At 46.5% G+C, this 18,480-nt stretch overlaps 1 protein-coding gene across 3 annotated transcripts in view; it reads left to right on the top strand.

Moving 5' to 3' along the window:
- ATP2A2 (ATPase sarcoplasmic/endoplasmic reticulum Ca2+ transporting 2) overlaps positions 1–18,480 on the top strand; it is a gene marked incomplete at its 5' end in the record, with an annotated part of 103,207 nt that overhangs the window by 45,679 nt on the left and 39,048 nt on the right. For all 3 annotated transcript variants that reach the window (XR_014225914.1, XM_082272349.1, XM_082272348.1), the window contains one exon: positions 12,663–12,751. Coding sequence is in view for 2 of the 3 variants with exons in the window: in XM_082272349.1 (XP_082128475.1) it covers positions 12,663–12,751 (89 nt within the window). The remainder of the gene's footprint in view (positions 1–12,662; positions 12,752–18,480) is intronic.

Below are 18,480 nucleotides of genomic sequence, written 5' to 3'. Positions count from 1 at the left end.
AAAGAATGATGGGAACCTTCCTGTGGTGGTAGCTCCCTGGGTGTACCTTCTCCTGGCCTGCCGCACCCCCCTGTCTGCGCGGAGTGGGTTTGCGTGTCCTGCCACTGCTGTGCTCGAGAAAAGAGAGGGGGACCTCTGTTGAATGTTGCAGCGCCCGCCGCACTGCTCGCTAGCTGTGCTTTCCCTGCCGGTTGGGGAAGAAAGGAGCGTCTTTCGGGGGCAGGACCACTGCGCTCCAGGCTGGTTCTGGAAGCTGCTGGAGCAGTTTTTTGGTGGAGTGACATCAGAGGGCCCTGGAGACAAGGGTTCTGGTCTCGTGGCATCCTGGCGACAAGTGGAGACCTGGCAGAGGCTGTGGCAGTCACTAAAGAATCTATGGAGGGCACTGCGGTTTCCCAGGCGGTGGACTCCGGTTCTTCTGACACCAAGCACCTCTTGAGTAAGCATGGGGAATGGGTCCCACTGCTATCCCTGGGGGGGGGGGGGGGTCTTTATTGTCCCTAGTCCTTGGGGAGCCATAAGTGATGAGGTGGGCACTATCCTTACTTAGTCCTAGCACAGTGGTGGTCTGGAGGCAGGGACCTGTTTTTTATGGGGGATATATTTTGTTTGGCTTTTAGGTTAAAGCCCAGATGCAGGCTTCAAGAACCCTAATCAGAGCCACCATTATCCCACTATTGTCCAAACCCAGCCAGAAAGGGGTTGGCGAGGACATGGAAGAGGATCTTGGGTCACATGCCTCCTCTCAGGTGGACTCTGGGTCAGAGGAAGAGCGTGTGGGTGATTCCTCCAGAGGGTCCAGGTATAAATTGACTCTGGACGAAGTGGGTGACCACCTCAAGGCAATTTATGACACCTTGGAAATTGAGGAGGAGAGGGTACAGTTATTCCAAGCATGACCTCATGTGCCAGGGTGTTTCATGTTCATAGTTCCCTGGTAATAAATCTGAGTGGGAGAACCCTGAAAGAAGTCGTGTGTTTCCCCCCCCCCCCCCCCCTCAGGCAGCCTTATGTGAAGGTTTCTGTTTGAGGAACATGCGGCTCAACCGCGAATGTTTCTAAAAAAAAAAAAAAAAAAAAAAATACAGATCTGGCCTTCGACATGGGGTATCTTAGCGACCTCCTGGATAAAAGTGGTGAAGTTTTGCTGCGGAGAGCTTGGAATTCGACTTCCATTGGTCTGAAGCCATCCCTAGCTTGCCATCTGTGTAGCCAGATACTTGGACTTGAGGTTAAAGCAGTTAGACGCATATCTCAGTGGGTATATTCAGACAGCAGCTACTGAAAAAATTTCCATTGCTTTTCAAAGCAGTTGGGTTTCTAACCGATGCCTCAGCAGAATCGGTTAAGCTTGCAGCCAAGGTCTTCTGCGCTAATAATTTCCGCTAGAAGAGCCGTGTGATTTTAAGACCTGGACAGCTGATTCCCTGTCCAAACTAAGGCTCTGTGGTTTACCTTTGTCAGGGGATCATTTTTAGGTCCTGGCCTCCAGGAAGCCCTGGAGCGCACCCAGGATAGAAAAAAGCATTCCCAGGGAGCACAAATAAGGCGGTTGGCAGGAAGTTTTTACATGGCCACAAGTAGCAGGACAGAGAGCCTTTCCAAGAAGCACTGGTCGGGAGACACGGGCCAGGGAAGAGGAGCTATTTTATTCAACCCTCCTTAAGCCCCCTGCAAAAACCCAATGACTCCTGCATCTCAGTGGAGGGGAAGGTTGGAGGCCTTTCTGCCACAGTGGGCTTCAATAACCTCAAGTCCGAACATCCTAGAAATAAGGTACAGATACAGGTTGGAGTGCAGTTCAAGTCCCCCCTCCAAATTCCTGGTGACCTCTTTACCCACAGGATCGGGAGAAAGCAGAGGCACTTTGTCTCAAAGTGGTTGTAAACTCTGTATCCCAACTTCAGCTCATTTCAGTCCTTATTAAGGCTACTGATTGCTGCCTTTCAAAGTCTCCTTGTTTTTTTTTTTTTTTTCTTGAATTCTGTCCCCTAATGTTTGATAAGGTCACTGACGCATGCCCTTTTCGTCCTTCGATTCACGGCACGCTCTGTGCTGTTCCCCCTTCAACATAATGCCGTGTCCGATAGTTCCACTCACTGCGGCACAGCTTAGAAGACACGCGAGACTGGGCAGTATTCCCATCTTCCTTCCTTGCTTGGTTGCCATAGTAAAGAAGATTGAGAGAGGCTTTTATAATCATGATCACGCATGCGCGGGATTTCAGCAAAGGGAAGCAAGAAAGGGCGTAAATGACGTTCACGGGACTTGGAAAACAATATTCAAAATGGTGCAGCCTAATCCCGGAAGAATAATTTATTAAAAGCCTACTGAAATGCAGTAAGTAACAAGCGTTTTTTGGATACATTTGACTGGGAAATTATTGTAAATAACGTTGCATATTACAGAATATGAAAAGGGCAATACCAAATGCAGTTTACTTCCTCTTAAGAGATCTGGTAGATCAGTGGGTTCTCACACAAGTAACGCAGGAAGAGCGCTTTTAGGGATTTTTTTTTTCCCCACGCACTTGTAGTGAAGAAGCAGTCAGGCAAGTTTTCAGATTTTTGAATCTTCGTCTGCTCAACAGGTCTCCGATGTTCCAGCATTCCAGGATGGAGTCAATCTTTTCGGTGACAAGCGTTCTGTTTCTAGACTGCTTGCTTTAAAACGGTCAATCTGAGGAATGTGTACCTCTACATCCCTATACACCTGGGTTTCCAGAGGTACCTTAGGTTGGTGGTCAAGATCAGCTTGGAAATTCACCACTTCCAGTTTCAGGCTCTCCCTTTCGTCCTAGTCTTCTCACTGAGGATTTTCACAAAGGTTTTTTTGCAGAGCAGAGGCCTTAGCTCCATTATGGATAAAGGCCATCACTGTCATTCCATACCAGGATGATCTCCTTTTCATTGACAGGTCTTATCAGCTGGAGATGATCTTTGGATTGCTCAGATTCTGCAGTCTCTAGGATGAGACTGCTTCCCGGCAGTCCCCTGGGTGAGATTTCATCGGCCTTCTCTGAAGAATCGCTTTCTACTGTGTTAGAAGACCAGGATCAAGAGGTTGTTGTGGTGGTGGCGGGTCCGCTAAAACAGTGGTCCCCAACCCTGGTCCTCAGGGCCCACTAACAGGTCAGGTTTGCAAGATAACTGAAATACATCCCAGGTGATATAATTTGCTGCTCATTGATTGCAGTACTTTAGTCTGCATCTCTCCAAGGTAATACTTAAAATCTGGCCTGTTAGTGGGCCCTGAGGACCGGAGTTGAGGACAACTGCGCTAAAATATTCGCAGGAGTCTTCTATGGGCCAAACCAAAGTCGCTGATTTTCATGACCGATGCAAATTCCTTTGGCTCCTGCAGGGATTTGATGTTTTGCCTTGTTGACCCTCATGTATATGCGTGGATTGATGCCATGTTTCTGGACCTCAACTGTTCAGCTAATATACAGGGAAAAATATGTGCTCATTTCTCTACGCGCCAATGAACAGGCAGAACATCTTTAAGACAGATGGGCCAGAGACAGTTGAAGCAGTTATAGATGCTTGAGTGGCTTAGTGCATGCTCTTTTCTTTTCTCTTTCTCTTGCTTTTCTTTAGGGAGTTATATGGCCCCTAGGTCCCTAAGGTCAGCTTATGAGACGCCAAGACAGCCAACCTTGGATCCAGCTAATATTGCCAATAGGAACCCCTCTCACAAGTGGTCTCGAGGAAACTACGCTTTGCGAAACGCCTTGACCTGTGACCAGTGGAGGAGCCTTGGTACATTGCATGTACCCCTTATACACCTAGGGGGGATATTCCATCCCAGATGTGAATTAGGGATATGGTGTACTAGGACCTTATCCTATGTTCTACTGTTTTTTACATTGTTTTTAATGTGTGTTGTATTGTGGTGTGATACCAGGTTGTGTTTTTTCTACTATATGTATACATTTAAATTTTGATACTGTTTATCTTTAATGGGTCTGGTCTCATGTTTATGCCAGTAAAGTTTGCCTTTGGGAGAACTGGGCTTCTCCGTTTTTTTTGTTGCTCATAACCTCATGGTTATGAGTGAGTGTAAACTCGGGAAACGCATCAACATTTTGTCCTTGTCCGTGATGTTTTGATGTCCAGTTTTGGATCTACAGTGGTGAATAAACTTCACATGTTCACTTACATCATCAGTGTGCGGCCATCACTTTGTGTTTGAAGATATTGCTGTAGACTACGGATCTGACCTGCACCTGATTATAGATCCTCACCTGAGCGGCTTATCTGCAGTTGTCTCAGTTTTAATGCTCTATTCTGAAGGGTCTTGCCTTAATTCTCCTCCTAGAGAGGAAGTATCTGATTTCACAGGGGCTGATTCTACATTCACAGATGGCAACCCGGAGGCTGGCAGCATGGTTTCTGAGGAACAGCTCTTAAAGAAGTACAGCTAAAGCTTGTTTAGCTATGGATGAATTGCAAACACTAATTCGAGAGCCTTTTTTCTTCATTTGAGGATAGATTTGTGCTTAATCCTGACCCAGGGATTCTTCCCAAGTTTTTTTTTTTTTTTTTTTTTTTTTTTTTTTTTTTCATAGTATAAAGGATATTTTGTCCTTCCAACATTTTGTTCCTCCCTGTCCAGTGATGGGGAGATGAGAAGTTAGATGTTGGACTGTAGAAATCTTTTTTTTGGTGTACCTTAATTTTAGAAAGGAGTTCAGGAAGTGATTCCTTGTTTGTTAATTTTGCAGGTGCACAGAAGATTTGCAGTGCATATAAATCTTCCATTGCTTGGTGGCTCGGAAAGGCAATTACAAAGGCATATAGTCTAGCAGGTGCTCCAGCACCCCTTGTCAATGCACACTAGACCAGGTCTTTGTCAGCTTTGTGGGCAGAGAATGTTTGATGGTGTATTGTGTCCTGTAGTGCCTTACGGCTGTACTTGAGGATACTGAAGGAGGAGGCCTGCAGGACAGTCTTTAAGAGTTGGGGTTCCTGTCCTGGAGGGAGGAGCTTTGTCTCAAAAGCTGTTCTAGAAGACTCCTAGAAAATTATTTACCTATATTTTTTTTTTTTTTTTTTACATCCACTCAGGGCCGCTTGTAGGGGGCCAGAGCACACAAGGGGGCCACACAGGGAGTGGGATTAGTGATGAAGAACAACATTTAAAGAAATCTTCCTCCAGCAGCTGAACCCCCATTTCCCTGCTGCCAGCTTTTATCTGCTTAGAAAGAGAAAGTTGTCTCTAATGTTAGCTCTGCCCCGGAGTTTATTATCTCTAACTTTTTCTCTCCATGCAGTTCTTCCTTTACTCCGTGTGTGTGTGTATGTATGTATGTATATGTGTATGAAATACACACAGGCTGGGCCAAGGAGTAAAGGAAGAACTGCAGAGAAAAAAAAAAAAAATATATATATATATATATATATATATATAATATATATATATATATATATATATATATATATATATATATATATATATATATATATATATATATATATATATATATATTTATACTTTTTCTATCTACCCCCGCCCCTCCCCCTGTCTTCCTGACAGTCACAGCTGATCAGCTGCATTCCCATGGGGTGCAGAATTTACTGTTGCCTGATTCCAAAGCTGCCTGTTATCTTGTCCCAGTGCAGTTTAGTGTGCTTTATGTAGCTGGGCTTCCCACTCCTCTCCCCCAGACTTCTTCCTGACCTACCCACCTTTGCTTCTTCTCCCCCACACTGTCAGTTCCCTCTGCAAATCCATGTATTAACTCCTTCTTCTATTTACCCATTTACTAACTGATCTGGCAGTAGTAAACTACATTTTTTATCTTGTATCCACAGGTAAGCCTAGAATAGGACTTACATGTAGGTTCAGTGAATATCTCCTAAACATAGCAGCCGATGATAGCACCAGCGCATGTGCACTGCGCTCGCAATGCATGACATACCATCTATTGAGAGAGCTGTGCTGAGACCATGACATCCCCGCGCGCATGCGTGTAAGTTGCATCATCACAGTTTGGCCAAACGACTGGAGCCCAAGAACTCTGAGAGAAGACCAGATGAAGATGGAATACCTCTTAGTATAGTAGGGAGAGCACATCGCTGGAGAGATCTGTGTTAAGTTAGAAAAATATAATTAACCACTTCTGGACCTGAAGGTTAACCCCCCCCCCCAATGACCAGGCCTTTTTTTTGCGATTCAGCACTGCGTTACTTTAACAATTGCGCAGATGTGCAACGCTGTACCCAAATGCAATTGATGTCCTTTTTTTCCCACAAATAGAGCTTTCTTGTGGTGGTATTTGATCACCTCTGTGGTTTTTCGATTTTATTATATACAAAAAAGAGTAACCATTTTGAAAAAATACACTATTTTTTTTTACTTTATGCTATAAAACATTCCCACTAAAAAAATTTAAAAAATCAAATTTCATCAGTTTAGGCCAATTTGTATTCTGCTACATATTTTTGGTTAAAAAAAAAAAAAAAAATCCCAAAAAGCGTATACTAAATGGTTTGCGCAAAAGTTTATAGCGTTTACCAACTATGGAATAGATTTTTGGACTTTTTTTATTTTTTTTTAAATTTACAAAAATATCTGCCCATAACGGCCGATACCAATACGCGATGACCAAAATATCGGTATCGGCAATAAAGAAACATCAGTCGATCACTAGTATATGTACTGCTGGCGGTTGTCAGGTAGTTAAGGGCTCATTCACACAGGTACTCTGGTTGTGTGAAGGAGGGGTTTGGGCTGGAGCCATCTGTCATTCTATGGGGATGCAGCGCCTGTATGATCACAGCCGCAGGCCCTACTTGGGCAGGTGAGCAGGTGAGCTGTCCCCAAATGAACACTGTCTGTGTTTGGGCTGTACACCTGCATCCCTACGCCTATCAAATAAGACCTGTGGCTGTGATCATACAGCTCCAGGTGGCTACCCACATAAATGAACCCCTGATTTACAGACCACAGCACCCATGTGCATGAGCCCCAACATCGGATTCACACAGATTTGTTTATCAACTCAGTTTCATCTTTTAGATTTACCAGGAATTCTGTGAGTTATGTTGTATTTGTGTCTGCTAATAATGATTTTCTTGTATTTTTATCGAACTATAGCTTTAACGTTTTCTAGGGGGGCCCTGTCAGGTAGTCTGTACAGGACCCCGTGATTTCTATCAGCAGCCCTGCATCCACTACTAATGCAAAAATGGACCGTTTGTTCATTTTTGCATCGGGTTTTTGTCCGTTCCATTTTTTTTTTTTTTTTTTTTTTTTTTTTTAACGGAACAAAAATAGGGCTTTGATCCATTTTTTAAAAACTGATGTTGACTGATGCAGATTTCCACTGATGTAAATGATGATCATCCCTTTACTTCATTTTTCCATAGACTTGCATTGATGTCTTTCATCTGTCAATGGCTGGATGAAGAACAAACAAAACAGTTCATGTGTGAATGGGGCCAGAACTGTCAGTTACAAGTGTGCTTAGGCTAGGTTCACACTAAGCCCGCACTGTGTGTTCCTGGTGTGGGAAATACCCGCAGCCGAATTGCACTGCTCTTGCAAGACGTACATGGCTGCCATTCATTCTGAATGGCATCCCCACTCCTCTCTGCCCGCAGCGCGATCGCAGGTGCAGAAACCACATGGTCTTTTTGCAGCCGCATTTTTAAAAAGTTGTATGCACTTTTTTTTTTTTTTTTTCACGGATTTTAAGGTTGAGAGGCTACAGTACATGGGGATTTGTTGCAGCCATTCAGACGTATTTGGCCAAATATAGAGCTTCTATTTTCCTGCCAGCAACCATCCAAATAGAGGAAGTGTTTGTCTAAAGTTACTCTGTGCCAATAACTAATAGTTTTTTTTTTTTTTTTTTCCTGCATGGGCACATTTTAAGCTATTGTTTTTTTGTTGGAATTATAGACATTCAGTATTTATATTCCAAATGATGATTTCTCTTTGGTTCATTGAGGGACACAGCTCCTGATTCTCCTTAACCATTGATTAAACTACTCCCCACAGGAGTAGGATACTAGGCAGGAAAAAGCTTGACTACGCCTGTCGGGAGTCCCAGGGGGTTTACACCCATACTCAGCTATAGGCACTCTTCTGCCTAGTCAGGAGTAAGGAACTAGTTCCTTGCTGGAATCTCTGGTCCTGGTGATGGTATTTTTTGTTATCTTTATTATTTTGTTCCTGTAAGAATCTACAATCAGTTGCCAGACTGGAAGATGGATTGGATAATCTAGATCCAGAGGGTCCCCCCAGTCTGGCCAGCGAGCGTGCGCAGGCCTCAGCTCCGCGCTAGGTCAGCCGCGACATAGCCCCAGTGGACGGGGCTGGCCTGCGAGTTAAGTCTCACGAGGGCGTAAACAACCTGGCCAAGGCCTAAGTTGCAGCGTTCCTCCTGCCCGACAGCCACCCACATTCTGATGGAGCGGTAGTCTGTCCAGAGCAGTGTCCATTCTGTTCGTGGTATAGTAAGTAGCTGTCCCTTCTACTCCTAGAGGATTTTGGAGTGGACGTGGGACCCCCCCCCCCCCTTAGCCCTTCTAAACTTTCGGTGGTCACTGTGGGTCTTTCGCCCCTCCCTGGGTGAAGTTATGAGCTGGCTTTTGCCACATGCTCTAAAGGGGGGCTTGTTGGGAGTTGCTGCTGACAGGGTTTTTCCTGGTGCGCAACGGGGGGGCTGAGCAGGATCCCCTGCCACCCTGGGGGCTGGTGACTAGGGCAGAGAGGTCCTCTGGACTCCCTGCAGTGGCTGTTGGGCTGGGGAAGCGGAGGGCTTAGCATCGTGGGTCCACTTCTCACGCCACCGGATCCTGACATAAATTTAGAGCTTTGCAGCCTACTGGTCGGAAACTATATGGTTAGGCCCCTATGAGGGTGGCTGAAGCCATTGCCTACCGTTTGGGCATCCGCCCTTCTCTCCACTGCCCCTGGGTAGTTGGCTTCACTGGGGCTCACATCCAGGCAGCTCGTGCCCTATTAGGCTCCGTTGGGGGTCGGCCCCAGTGAGTTTGGCTAAAGCCCCCACCCCCAGTTTGGCTGGCGGAGGTAGCAGCTGGTCACTCGGGTCTCCCGTAGGATGGAAGGGGGGGGGCCCTTCGCTCCTCGTAACGACTGAGCAGCTGCTTAGCCGCATCGGTTATCACCTGAAAGCCGACCGCCAGCTCAAAAAAAAAAAAGGGTACCAGGGTTAAGTTTGCAGCTGCAGGCATCACCCCGGTACAATCACTTCAAAAAATGACATGTCATTTTTGCTTGGGGGGGTTAAAGCTCTTTGGATCATCTAAATACCTGGCTGAACCTGCCTGGTGCTGCCATCCCCTCTGTAAACTGACCACATTTATCATGGCTGCTGAACCCCTGATACTGTATTCAGATTACGTGCCTCTGTCACCCTGCTGGTGTCAGCGCCTGCCCTTCCCCTCCTGCTGCTGAAATAACTTATGGTGTTTAAATTTTTTTTTTTTTTTATGTTTTTATACTTTCCTTTAGAGCGCTCACATAACCGCCCACTGCTCTCCTCCTCTGCTCCCAGCTGACGTCAGCGGGGGGTTCTCAGGCCTTCCCACTGTACTTCTCAGATGGGGAGTGGAGAGCAGCGGGCGGTCAAGTGATGGCCGAGAGGCTCTCTGAAATAAGGTATATGCATCAGTTTACATGTCTGAGACAAACCACCGAACGCTGGCAGGGAAGAATAAAATGATCAGAATTTTTTCATGCAAAACCTTTTATCCCAAAAGGGGGGGAAAAAAGGTTTGCTATAACGGATTATAACGTATAGACTGGAGTTCGGCTTTAATTTGTTAGTGTATCTAAATCTGCTAATTTACCACTACCTCCACCCCCTGCTTTTTAAACCTCCGCTAAAGATATAAAGTGATCACTGTACAAGGGGAACAAAGAAAAATCACTGCTGTGATTCATTCATTTCTGAGGAAATTTTAGTTTGATTTATCAGGCTCTGTAAACAGGCCGTTTTTACAGCAATGTTTCATATTTATACATTTTTTTTTGTTTTGTTTTGTTTTGTTTTTTTTTTTTACAAAATTGTTGATGTTAGTAAACCCACCACAGTAAAATCAGTCTGTATATGCAATAAAGCAGAATTGTACTTACTGTGGAACCTAAGGGGTTAATCCTTTGCCTTGTGTAAAAAGGCTGTTCCTGTCTTCTCTGATCCTCCCCTTTCTTTACTGTCCCCAATCTATCTGCTGATAGAACAGATCTTTGCAGGCAAGCTGCACATGTTCAGTTGTGTGTATTGTTAGAGAGTTTTTGTTTTTTTTTTCTTCTTGGGAGAGTGCATGTGATCAGCACAGGGCCAATCAGCACTGTCCAGACAGATGGTCAGGGATCCTGCAGCCTCATAGGACAGTCGGGGGAGAATGAAAACTCCTCCTAAAGACACTGATAAAGTCGCTAGACAGCTCTAACTGCTGATGAGAGTTAATTTAGCAGAATATATATATATATATATATTTATTAGGGATGCACCGAAATTTCGGCCACCGAAATTATCGGCCGAAAATGAGCCTATCCCATTTCGGCTGATAATGGGTTAATATGGCCGCCGTGAGGAAGGAGGGCGCAGGGCAGGTTTTAAAAGTCCCGCCTCTGGCCGGCCGCCCGCCTCTCAATGACGTCCCTACTACAATCTGTGCATAAATGGACATACCAGGCGGGAGGGCGGGGCGAGCGGCCGCTAATAGATAGAACTATGTGATCCTTCTCATTCACACACAGTCCCGCTGAGCTGACAGGGAAGGATCACATAGTTATATCTATAGCGGCCGCTCGCCCCGCCCGGTGTCTGGTCAGTTCTCATACACACAGTCCCACTGAGCTGACAGGGAACTGACCTGACCTGACAACGGGGGGGGGGGGGGCGGGGCGAGCGGCCGCTATAGATAGAACTATGTGATCCTTCCCTGTCAGCTCAGTGGGACTGTGTGACTGTGAATGAGAACTGGTCTTATGAAGGGGAAATACCACGGCAAGAGGGAGGGTCAGGCAGCAACAAAAAAATCAGTGTCAAATTCTACACCTAAAGGGCTGCCTTCCCTTTCCCCAAATCTGATATCATGTATTTTTGGGGAGGTATGTGTCCTTTTTATGTTTTTTTTGCTAGAGCCTTTTTTATTTTGGGGCCTCGGTGTGCACTTGTTGCCGACAAGTTTACTTTGCCCCAATTCTTTACATACTTGTGCAGTAAAGTAGTGTGCTCAAAAGTACCACAAGTTTATCCCCACTATTGCTTTAGCTGCCAATAAACTTTGTCAATCTACTTTATTTAAAAAAAAAATGCCAGGCAGGTCCATAGTGGGAGGCAGAACTTTTACTTGCATAGATAGTGCAGGGTCAATTAAAAACCGAATCTTCACAAGGCACTTAGGCAAGATTCACACATGTCCCCTCAGTATTCACTGCAAATTTCTAAAGCAGCTGTTCAGCTGTGATTTAAATGCGATTCAGATGCAAAATTTTGGAGCCAGCAGCCACCAGCGTCTTAATGGGGGAGAGCTGAGGCAGCTTACCAATGGTATTTGTATTATGAAGCATGATGGGTTAATGTATTGTCACTGCAGGTCACTGATGCATTAGTGACCGACCAGTGGCAGTTAATTAACCCCTTTGTGCTGCATTAGTGCACCCAGTATCAGTGTTAATTAACACTGGTTGCACTGATACTGGTTGCACTAATGCAGCACAAAGGGGTTAATTAACTGCCACTGGTCGGTCACTAATAGAGGAGTGACCAGCAGTGACAATACATTAACCCCTCATGCTGCATAATACAAATACCATTGGTAATTAAATTAACCTCTTGCCAACCCATCACAGTACATCTACTGTGACAGGGTGGCAGCGACAGGTGTACGTCGCTGCCTGTTTTTGGTGTATGCCCCTCTTCTATCTATTTTTAAAAAAATTTTGGGGGGAAAAAGTCATTTTCGGTTTCGGCCCACAATTTTCATTTCGGTGCATCCCTTTTTATATATATATATATATATATATATATATATATATATATATATATATATATATATATATATATATATATATATATATATATATATATATACTTTTCTTTTTTTTTTCACCCTTTGTAAAAAAAAAAAAAAAAAAAGAGGTTGATCATCTCTCCCTCCCCCCCCTTGCTTTTGTTTTTTTACAATCTGAGTCTCATGGTGGGACTCTAGTGGACCTCCATTCTTAAACGGCTTAAGATTCAGAAGCTGGTTTGTTAGCCAGGAGAATTTCACCTGTTGCTGTATCTTCCATTTTTGGACCAATTGTGTGCTGGGGAAAATAATAGCCTAAAGTGGAAATTTAAGACATATGATTCTATTGGAATGTAAATTTAAATGAGAATGTCTAATTTCAAATCTTAAGTACACTGCGTTTGTATGTGAAAGGTGTTCATCAGTGTCATCCTTTGGTATAGTAGCTCAAAGCTCAAGTGTTAAAAAAAAAAAAAAAAATGTACTTACCTACTTAATGTCATGGGTATTTTAAGTTTCATCCATATACAGTTAACATTTCTCAAGCAGCATAATTTGTTTTTTAAGACAAACTAAAGTCAATTTTGGGACTAAACAGAAGTGCTTTTATTCTTAAAAGGTAAATCAACTGATGTGTTTTTTTTTTTTTTTTTTTTCTTCCTACAGATGTTTATAGTTGATAGAGTTGAAGGTGATAATTGCTCTCTGAATGAGTTTTCAGTAACCGGCTCCACTTATGCACCAATGGGAGAAGTGTAAGTCCCTTAAATCTTTTTACTTTCAAGCTGATTGGTTTGCCTCCTAATACCTGTAAATAGTTTACTCTCATATTAAAGCAGTATTAAACCCAAAAGCAATTATCTTCAAGCGAACCTAACCTATTCATAGATGAGGTGGTTGCATTCGTTTTCTTTTTTAGGCTTTGTTTTCCTTATTTTAACATGGTGATCTGGCCAGCAAATCTATTTTTCAAAAGAAAAAGCTCTTACAGATGTAGCAGTTACAGGGTTGAGACAACCCATTTACTGCTGACGGGGTTGTTAATGTATGCCTGGTGCTTACTGACGTGTAGGGGGGGAGGTGACTGTGTGAGTCATGGACAGATCGGATGTCCAGCTATGCTGAACACTCCGATCTGTCACTCCCTGTCACTATGGAGATCCGCCCGCTGTGTTTACACACAGCGGGCGGATCTCCAGACTCGATCCCCGACGATCGGGTAAGAGCAGCAGGGATCGCCGCTGCTCCTCCCCTGGCCCGACTCCCGCTGTGAATGAAAATGAAGGGGGAGTGTCCAATCACGTTAATACTACGTGACTGGACGATAACGAACCACTCTGCCGCAGTAGTATTACTGTGAGCGGTTGTAGAGTGGTTAAGGAAAAAAATATTGCTTTAACTGCTTATAAAGTAATTAGCTGGAGTTTGGCGTCAACACGTTAGATGGACTAGTAGATTACTAACACTCCCCCCCTCAGACTGACATTGCTGCTGTCCAGCGCTGCACCTGTGCTCCTTCAACCAGAGTGGTGGTACTCGAATATATGTGTGTTACTGGCCAGATCACTAGAATGAGTTAGAAAAGGGAATGGGAGCTGTTAAAAGCTTGGTTATTTACATCCTCGCATCCCCTTTAACTACACTGTCCTATAGCAATGCGTGTGAAATGAGAACTTTGTGTTAATCCAGAGAATGTGGATTTTAAACTGTGTTTCTCTTTCGTTCATTGACGGACACAGCTCCTGATTCTTCTTAAACTTTGGGTTATACTGCCCCCTACAGGAGTAGAACACTAGGCAGGAAAAAGCTTGTCTAAGCCTATGAGCAGTCACAGGGGGTATACACCCACTCTCAGCTGTAAGCACTCAGTTTTTTTTTCTGCATAGTCAGGAGTAAGGACCTAGTTCCTTGCTGGAATCTCTGGTCCTGGCGATTTTTTTCTCTTTTTAAATGTAATTATTTTTTTTTTTTTTTTTTTTTTCATCTTTGTTTTTTTGTTCCTGTGAGAATCTACAATTAAAGCAGTTGTAAACCCAGAAAACAAAAAAACCCTGCAAGACAAAGGCATAATGGGCTAGTATTACTTACCTTAGAACGAAGCCCCGACCCTCGGACACCGCTGCGGGCACTGACATGATCCCACGGCGTCTCTTCCGGGTTCGGCAGCTCCAGCGCTGTGATTGGTCGGAGCCGCGATGGCGTCACTCCCGCGCATGCACGCGGGAGTGATTTTCCGGCAAGCTCCCGGCAAGGGAAGCTGAAGGTCCGCCGGACCTTCAGAGCGCATGCGCCGCTTGCGTGAGCGGCTGCATGCACTGCAAATATCTCCTAAACCGTGCCGGTTTAGGAGATATTAATTGTACCTACAGGTAAGCCTTATTATAGGCTTACCTGAAGTTAAAAGTGAAAAGCGGGATACTACCGCTTTAATTGTCAGACTGGGTGATGGACTGGATAATCTAGATCCAGAGGGTCCACCCCAATCTGGCCAGCGAGCGCATACAGGCCTCTGGTCCACGCTAGTTCGGCTCTGACATAGTTCCACTGGACAAGGGCTGGCCTGCGAGTTAATCGTCTCTCGAGGGTGCACACGACCTGGCCTTGGCCTGAGTCGCAGCGTTCCTCCTGGCCGACAGCCACCCACATTCCGATGGAGCGGTGGTCTGTTTGGAGTGGTGCCCACTCTCTTGTATGGCAAGTTGCTGTCCCCCCTCTACTCCTGGAGGGTTTTGGGGTGGTCTTGGGACCCCCGGGTTCCCCCTCCTTCCCCCAGCCCCTCTAAACTTTGTGGTCACTGGGTCTTTTTGGTCCCCCTCCCTGGGTGAGGTTATGAGCTGGCTTTTGCCACATGCTCTAAAAGGGGGGCTTGTTGGAGTTGCTGCTGACCGGGTTTTTCCTGATGCGCGACGAGGTTTGAGCAGGGTTCCCTGCCACCCTGGGGGTTAGTGACTAGGGCAGGGTGTCCTCTGGGCTCCCTGTGGCGGCTGTTGGGCTGGGGGAGCGGATGGTTTAGCATCCGCAGGTCCGCGCCTCACGCAGTCGGATGCGGCCAAAACTTTAGGCTGCAGTTTTGCCGGCTACTGGTCAGAAACTATGTGGGGCGGCCCCTGCGAGGATGGCTGAAGCCCACTGCCTCCCGTTAGGGCATCCGCTCTGCCTGCTGCCCCTTGGTGGTCGGCTTCGCTGGGGCTCACAGCCTTCTAGGCCATACGGCCGAGTCGTGCACCTCCGTTTAGGGGCAGCCCCAGTGAGTTTAGCTGAAGCCCTCATTCTTCCTTTGGGCATCTGCTAGACTGGGATCCGTGCACTGGCGGCTGGGCCTCCACGAAAATGTAGGCCGTGGCCTGCTAGGCCATGCGGTGAGCTTGGCACGTCCCTTGGAAGGGGTGGAACTGTGGGGGTGGTTCATTGCCCTTCCCCTTTTTTAGTGCTGGGGGACCATCGGGGTACCCTGCCTGCACGCCCCGTCACGACAGACGGCCCCCTTTTTAAGGGGGCTATATCCTATTATGCAGGATTCGGAGGGCGACGCCCTTGTCCCCTTTTTGCAGGGTCCATTGGTGGACCTTCAGCCAGCATCCCCTTTGCGGCATCCTTTTAGGAAACCGCCTGTTTGGAGCTTCCTTGGATGACCTCGTTAAGGATCTCACAGGGGGAAACGTACTCTTCTTCCGCTGGCTACCAAGGGCAAGAAGCCCCGTCGTAGATGTGGGCCATTCTCCTCTGCTCATAAGAGGCCTTTTCCGTCTCTCAGGGTCTCAAGAGGAGATCAAAAGTCAGGGCCTCCACCAGAGGTTTCAAGAGGACCTGGTCTGGCAAGTCAGGAGCGGGCTGGTCCAGACCTGTGGACAGGGCTGCCTCTGCATGCAGGGGTGGCGGGACGTCTTCGCTGGTTTCCGGATCCGTGGACCTCCCTGGTACAGGACAAGTGGGTTCACAAAGTTATTCTCTTATCCTCCAGAAAGGTTCTTCCCTTCCAACTTGCACATCTCTTTGGGGCAGTGCAAGACTTGTTAGTTCAAGGGTGATTATTCCGGTTCCAACTTGGGAAAGTTTTCAGGGGTTTTTACTCAAACCTCTTTACAGTCCCCAGGAAGGAAGGCAAGGTACGTCAACTTCTGGACCTCAAGGCGCGCTAAGCTGCTTTGTGTGGGTACAGAAGTTCTGCATTAAGTCCATTTGCACGGTAGCGGCGTCCCTACATCAGGGGGTTTTCTTCTCTCTTCCATCGACATCAAGGACGCCTACCTGCACATTCTAATATGTGGCGGTCACCAGCGCTTCCTCTGTTTTGCCGTGGGCGAGGAGCAGTATCAGTTTGTGGCATTGACCTTATCGTCTCCCCTCCGCTCCTCGGGTCTTCACAAAAGTGTTGGTCCCGGTGCTGGCATTGTTTGAGTCAGCGGGGGATCGTGGTACTGGGGTACCTGGGAGATCTTCTGCTCGCAGAGTCACCGACTACTCTGATGGACATTTGGAGATTACTCTGCGAACTCTGAGGGAGTTTGGTTAGATTCTGAACCTTCAACAGTCTGCTTTTGGTTCTGTCCTCAACTATCTGGGTCTGACTCTGGACTCGACCTCAGCCAGAGTGTTTCTTACTCTGGAAGAACTCCAGACATTGCAGGAGACAATTCAGCTTCTGTTGTTCAGCAGACGGTCATCCCTCCGGGCTTGCATGAGGGTGCTGGGCCTGATGGTGTCCAGCTTTTGAGGCGGTCTGTTTGCACAATTCCACACAAGATCTCTGCAAAAGAGATTCTGGTGAGATGGGACAAGGATCCACAGTCTCTAGAGGTGGCTTCATTCTCCGGTGCTTTGACAGGGAAAATCCTTCTCCCCCTGTACTGGACGGTTGTCGCCATGGATGCCAGCCTGTGCGGGTGGGGAGGCTTCCTTAGCACAGATGTGCTCTGGCAGGGTCCAGACTGCCGGTTAATGTACTGGAACTCCGAGTGATCAGACTTGTCTGGCTCATTGGACAATTAGTCTTCAGGGGTGTACAAATTCATTCGGACAAGGCCACAGCCTTGGCCAATCACCACAGGGGCACAAGAAGTGTCCTGGCGGCTCGGTAAGTAGCCTGCATTCTAACGTGGGCTGCCTATTCGTTTCAGTCCTCTCAAACTCCTGCCACGACTCCTGTGTAGGATCAAGGCAGAAAGGATTCTGGTCATTCTAGTGGCTCCAGACTGGCCTCGCTGGTCTTGGTATGCCGATCTGGTATGGCTGGTCACTGATCCTTGGGGACTTCCCCTCAGGGAGGATCTGCTGTCCAAAGGACCAATCTTCCATCCTGCTTTAGTTGCGGACTTTTGACGGCTTGGCTGTGGAACGTCATGTGCTGAAGGATAGAGGTTTGTCTGAGTCAGTAAATCCTACCCTGTTGAAAGCTAGGAAATCTACTTCTAGGACAGCCTTTCTCAACCTTTTCAACACAGAGGAACCCTTGAAATAAATTTCTCGTCTCTGGGAACCCCCGGGTAAAAATTAAAAATCATGACATATTAGTGTGACAGTCAGTGTGAAGAATGCTCCTTACTCTTGTCATCGTTGGGAAGAATTACCCCCTTACAGATAGCTAAAAGGAACAATTTATCTGAGAGGCAGAAATTGCTCATTGCTCAAGGAACCCCTAGCAACCTCAGGAGGAACCCTAGGGTTCAATGGAACCCTGGTTGAGAAACCCTGTTCTAGGAAGATCTACAGTTGTACATGGAAGATGTACATTGCATGGTGGGAGTCTCTTGGGGTTCTTTGGCTCCTTCTCAGTGGATCGGATCTTAACCTTTCTTCAATGCGGGGGTTGAACAGCAATTGGCCTTGAGTACCATCAAGGGCCAGATGTTGGCTTTGCCGTTTTTTTTTCTCAACGACCTTTGGCCACAAACTCCCTGGTGTGTATCTTTTTCAGTGTCCGACATTTGGTTCCTTGAATGCGGGCTCAGTTACCGCCCTGGGATCCTAATTTGATGCTTTCAGCTCTACAGAAGCCTCCCTTTGAAACAATTCGGGAGCTTTTCCTGTTTTCGCTGTCCCAGAAGGTAGCCTTTTTTTTTGTGGCTTTCACCTCTGCGCACAGGGTGTCGGAAACTAGTGGCGTTATCCTGTTCACCTTATGGTGATTCACAAGGATAAGGTGGTGCTTCACCCCTGTCCGTCATTCCTTCCTTAGGTGGTCTCTAACTTTCATTTGACTGAAGACATTGTGTTGCCTTCCCTGTGTCCCAGGCCTAAACATCCGAAGGAAATTGCCTTGCATGCCTTGGATGTGGTCTGGGCAATTAGGGTGTACCCGGCAGCTACGGAGGCTTTTAGGAAGTCAGAATCTTGTGTTCACAGATGGCCCTCACAAAGGGTTGTCTGCTTCCTCTGTAACCATTTCCAGATGGATCAGACAGATGGTGGTTCAGGCCTTTTCTGTCATGGGTCAGGTTCATCCTTTCCCTGTCAAGTGCCTCCGTACCTTTCCTTCATCATGCGT

Source organism: Pelophylax lessonae, assembly GCF_965119305.1.
Source record: "Pelophylax lessonae genome assembly, chromosome: 1".
Taxonomy (NCBI): Eukaryota; Metazoa; Chordata; class Amphibia; order Anura; family Ranidae; genus Pelophylax; species Pelophylax lessonae.
This window is presented reverse-complemented; position numbering and strand designations above follow the sequence as displayed.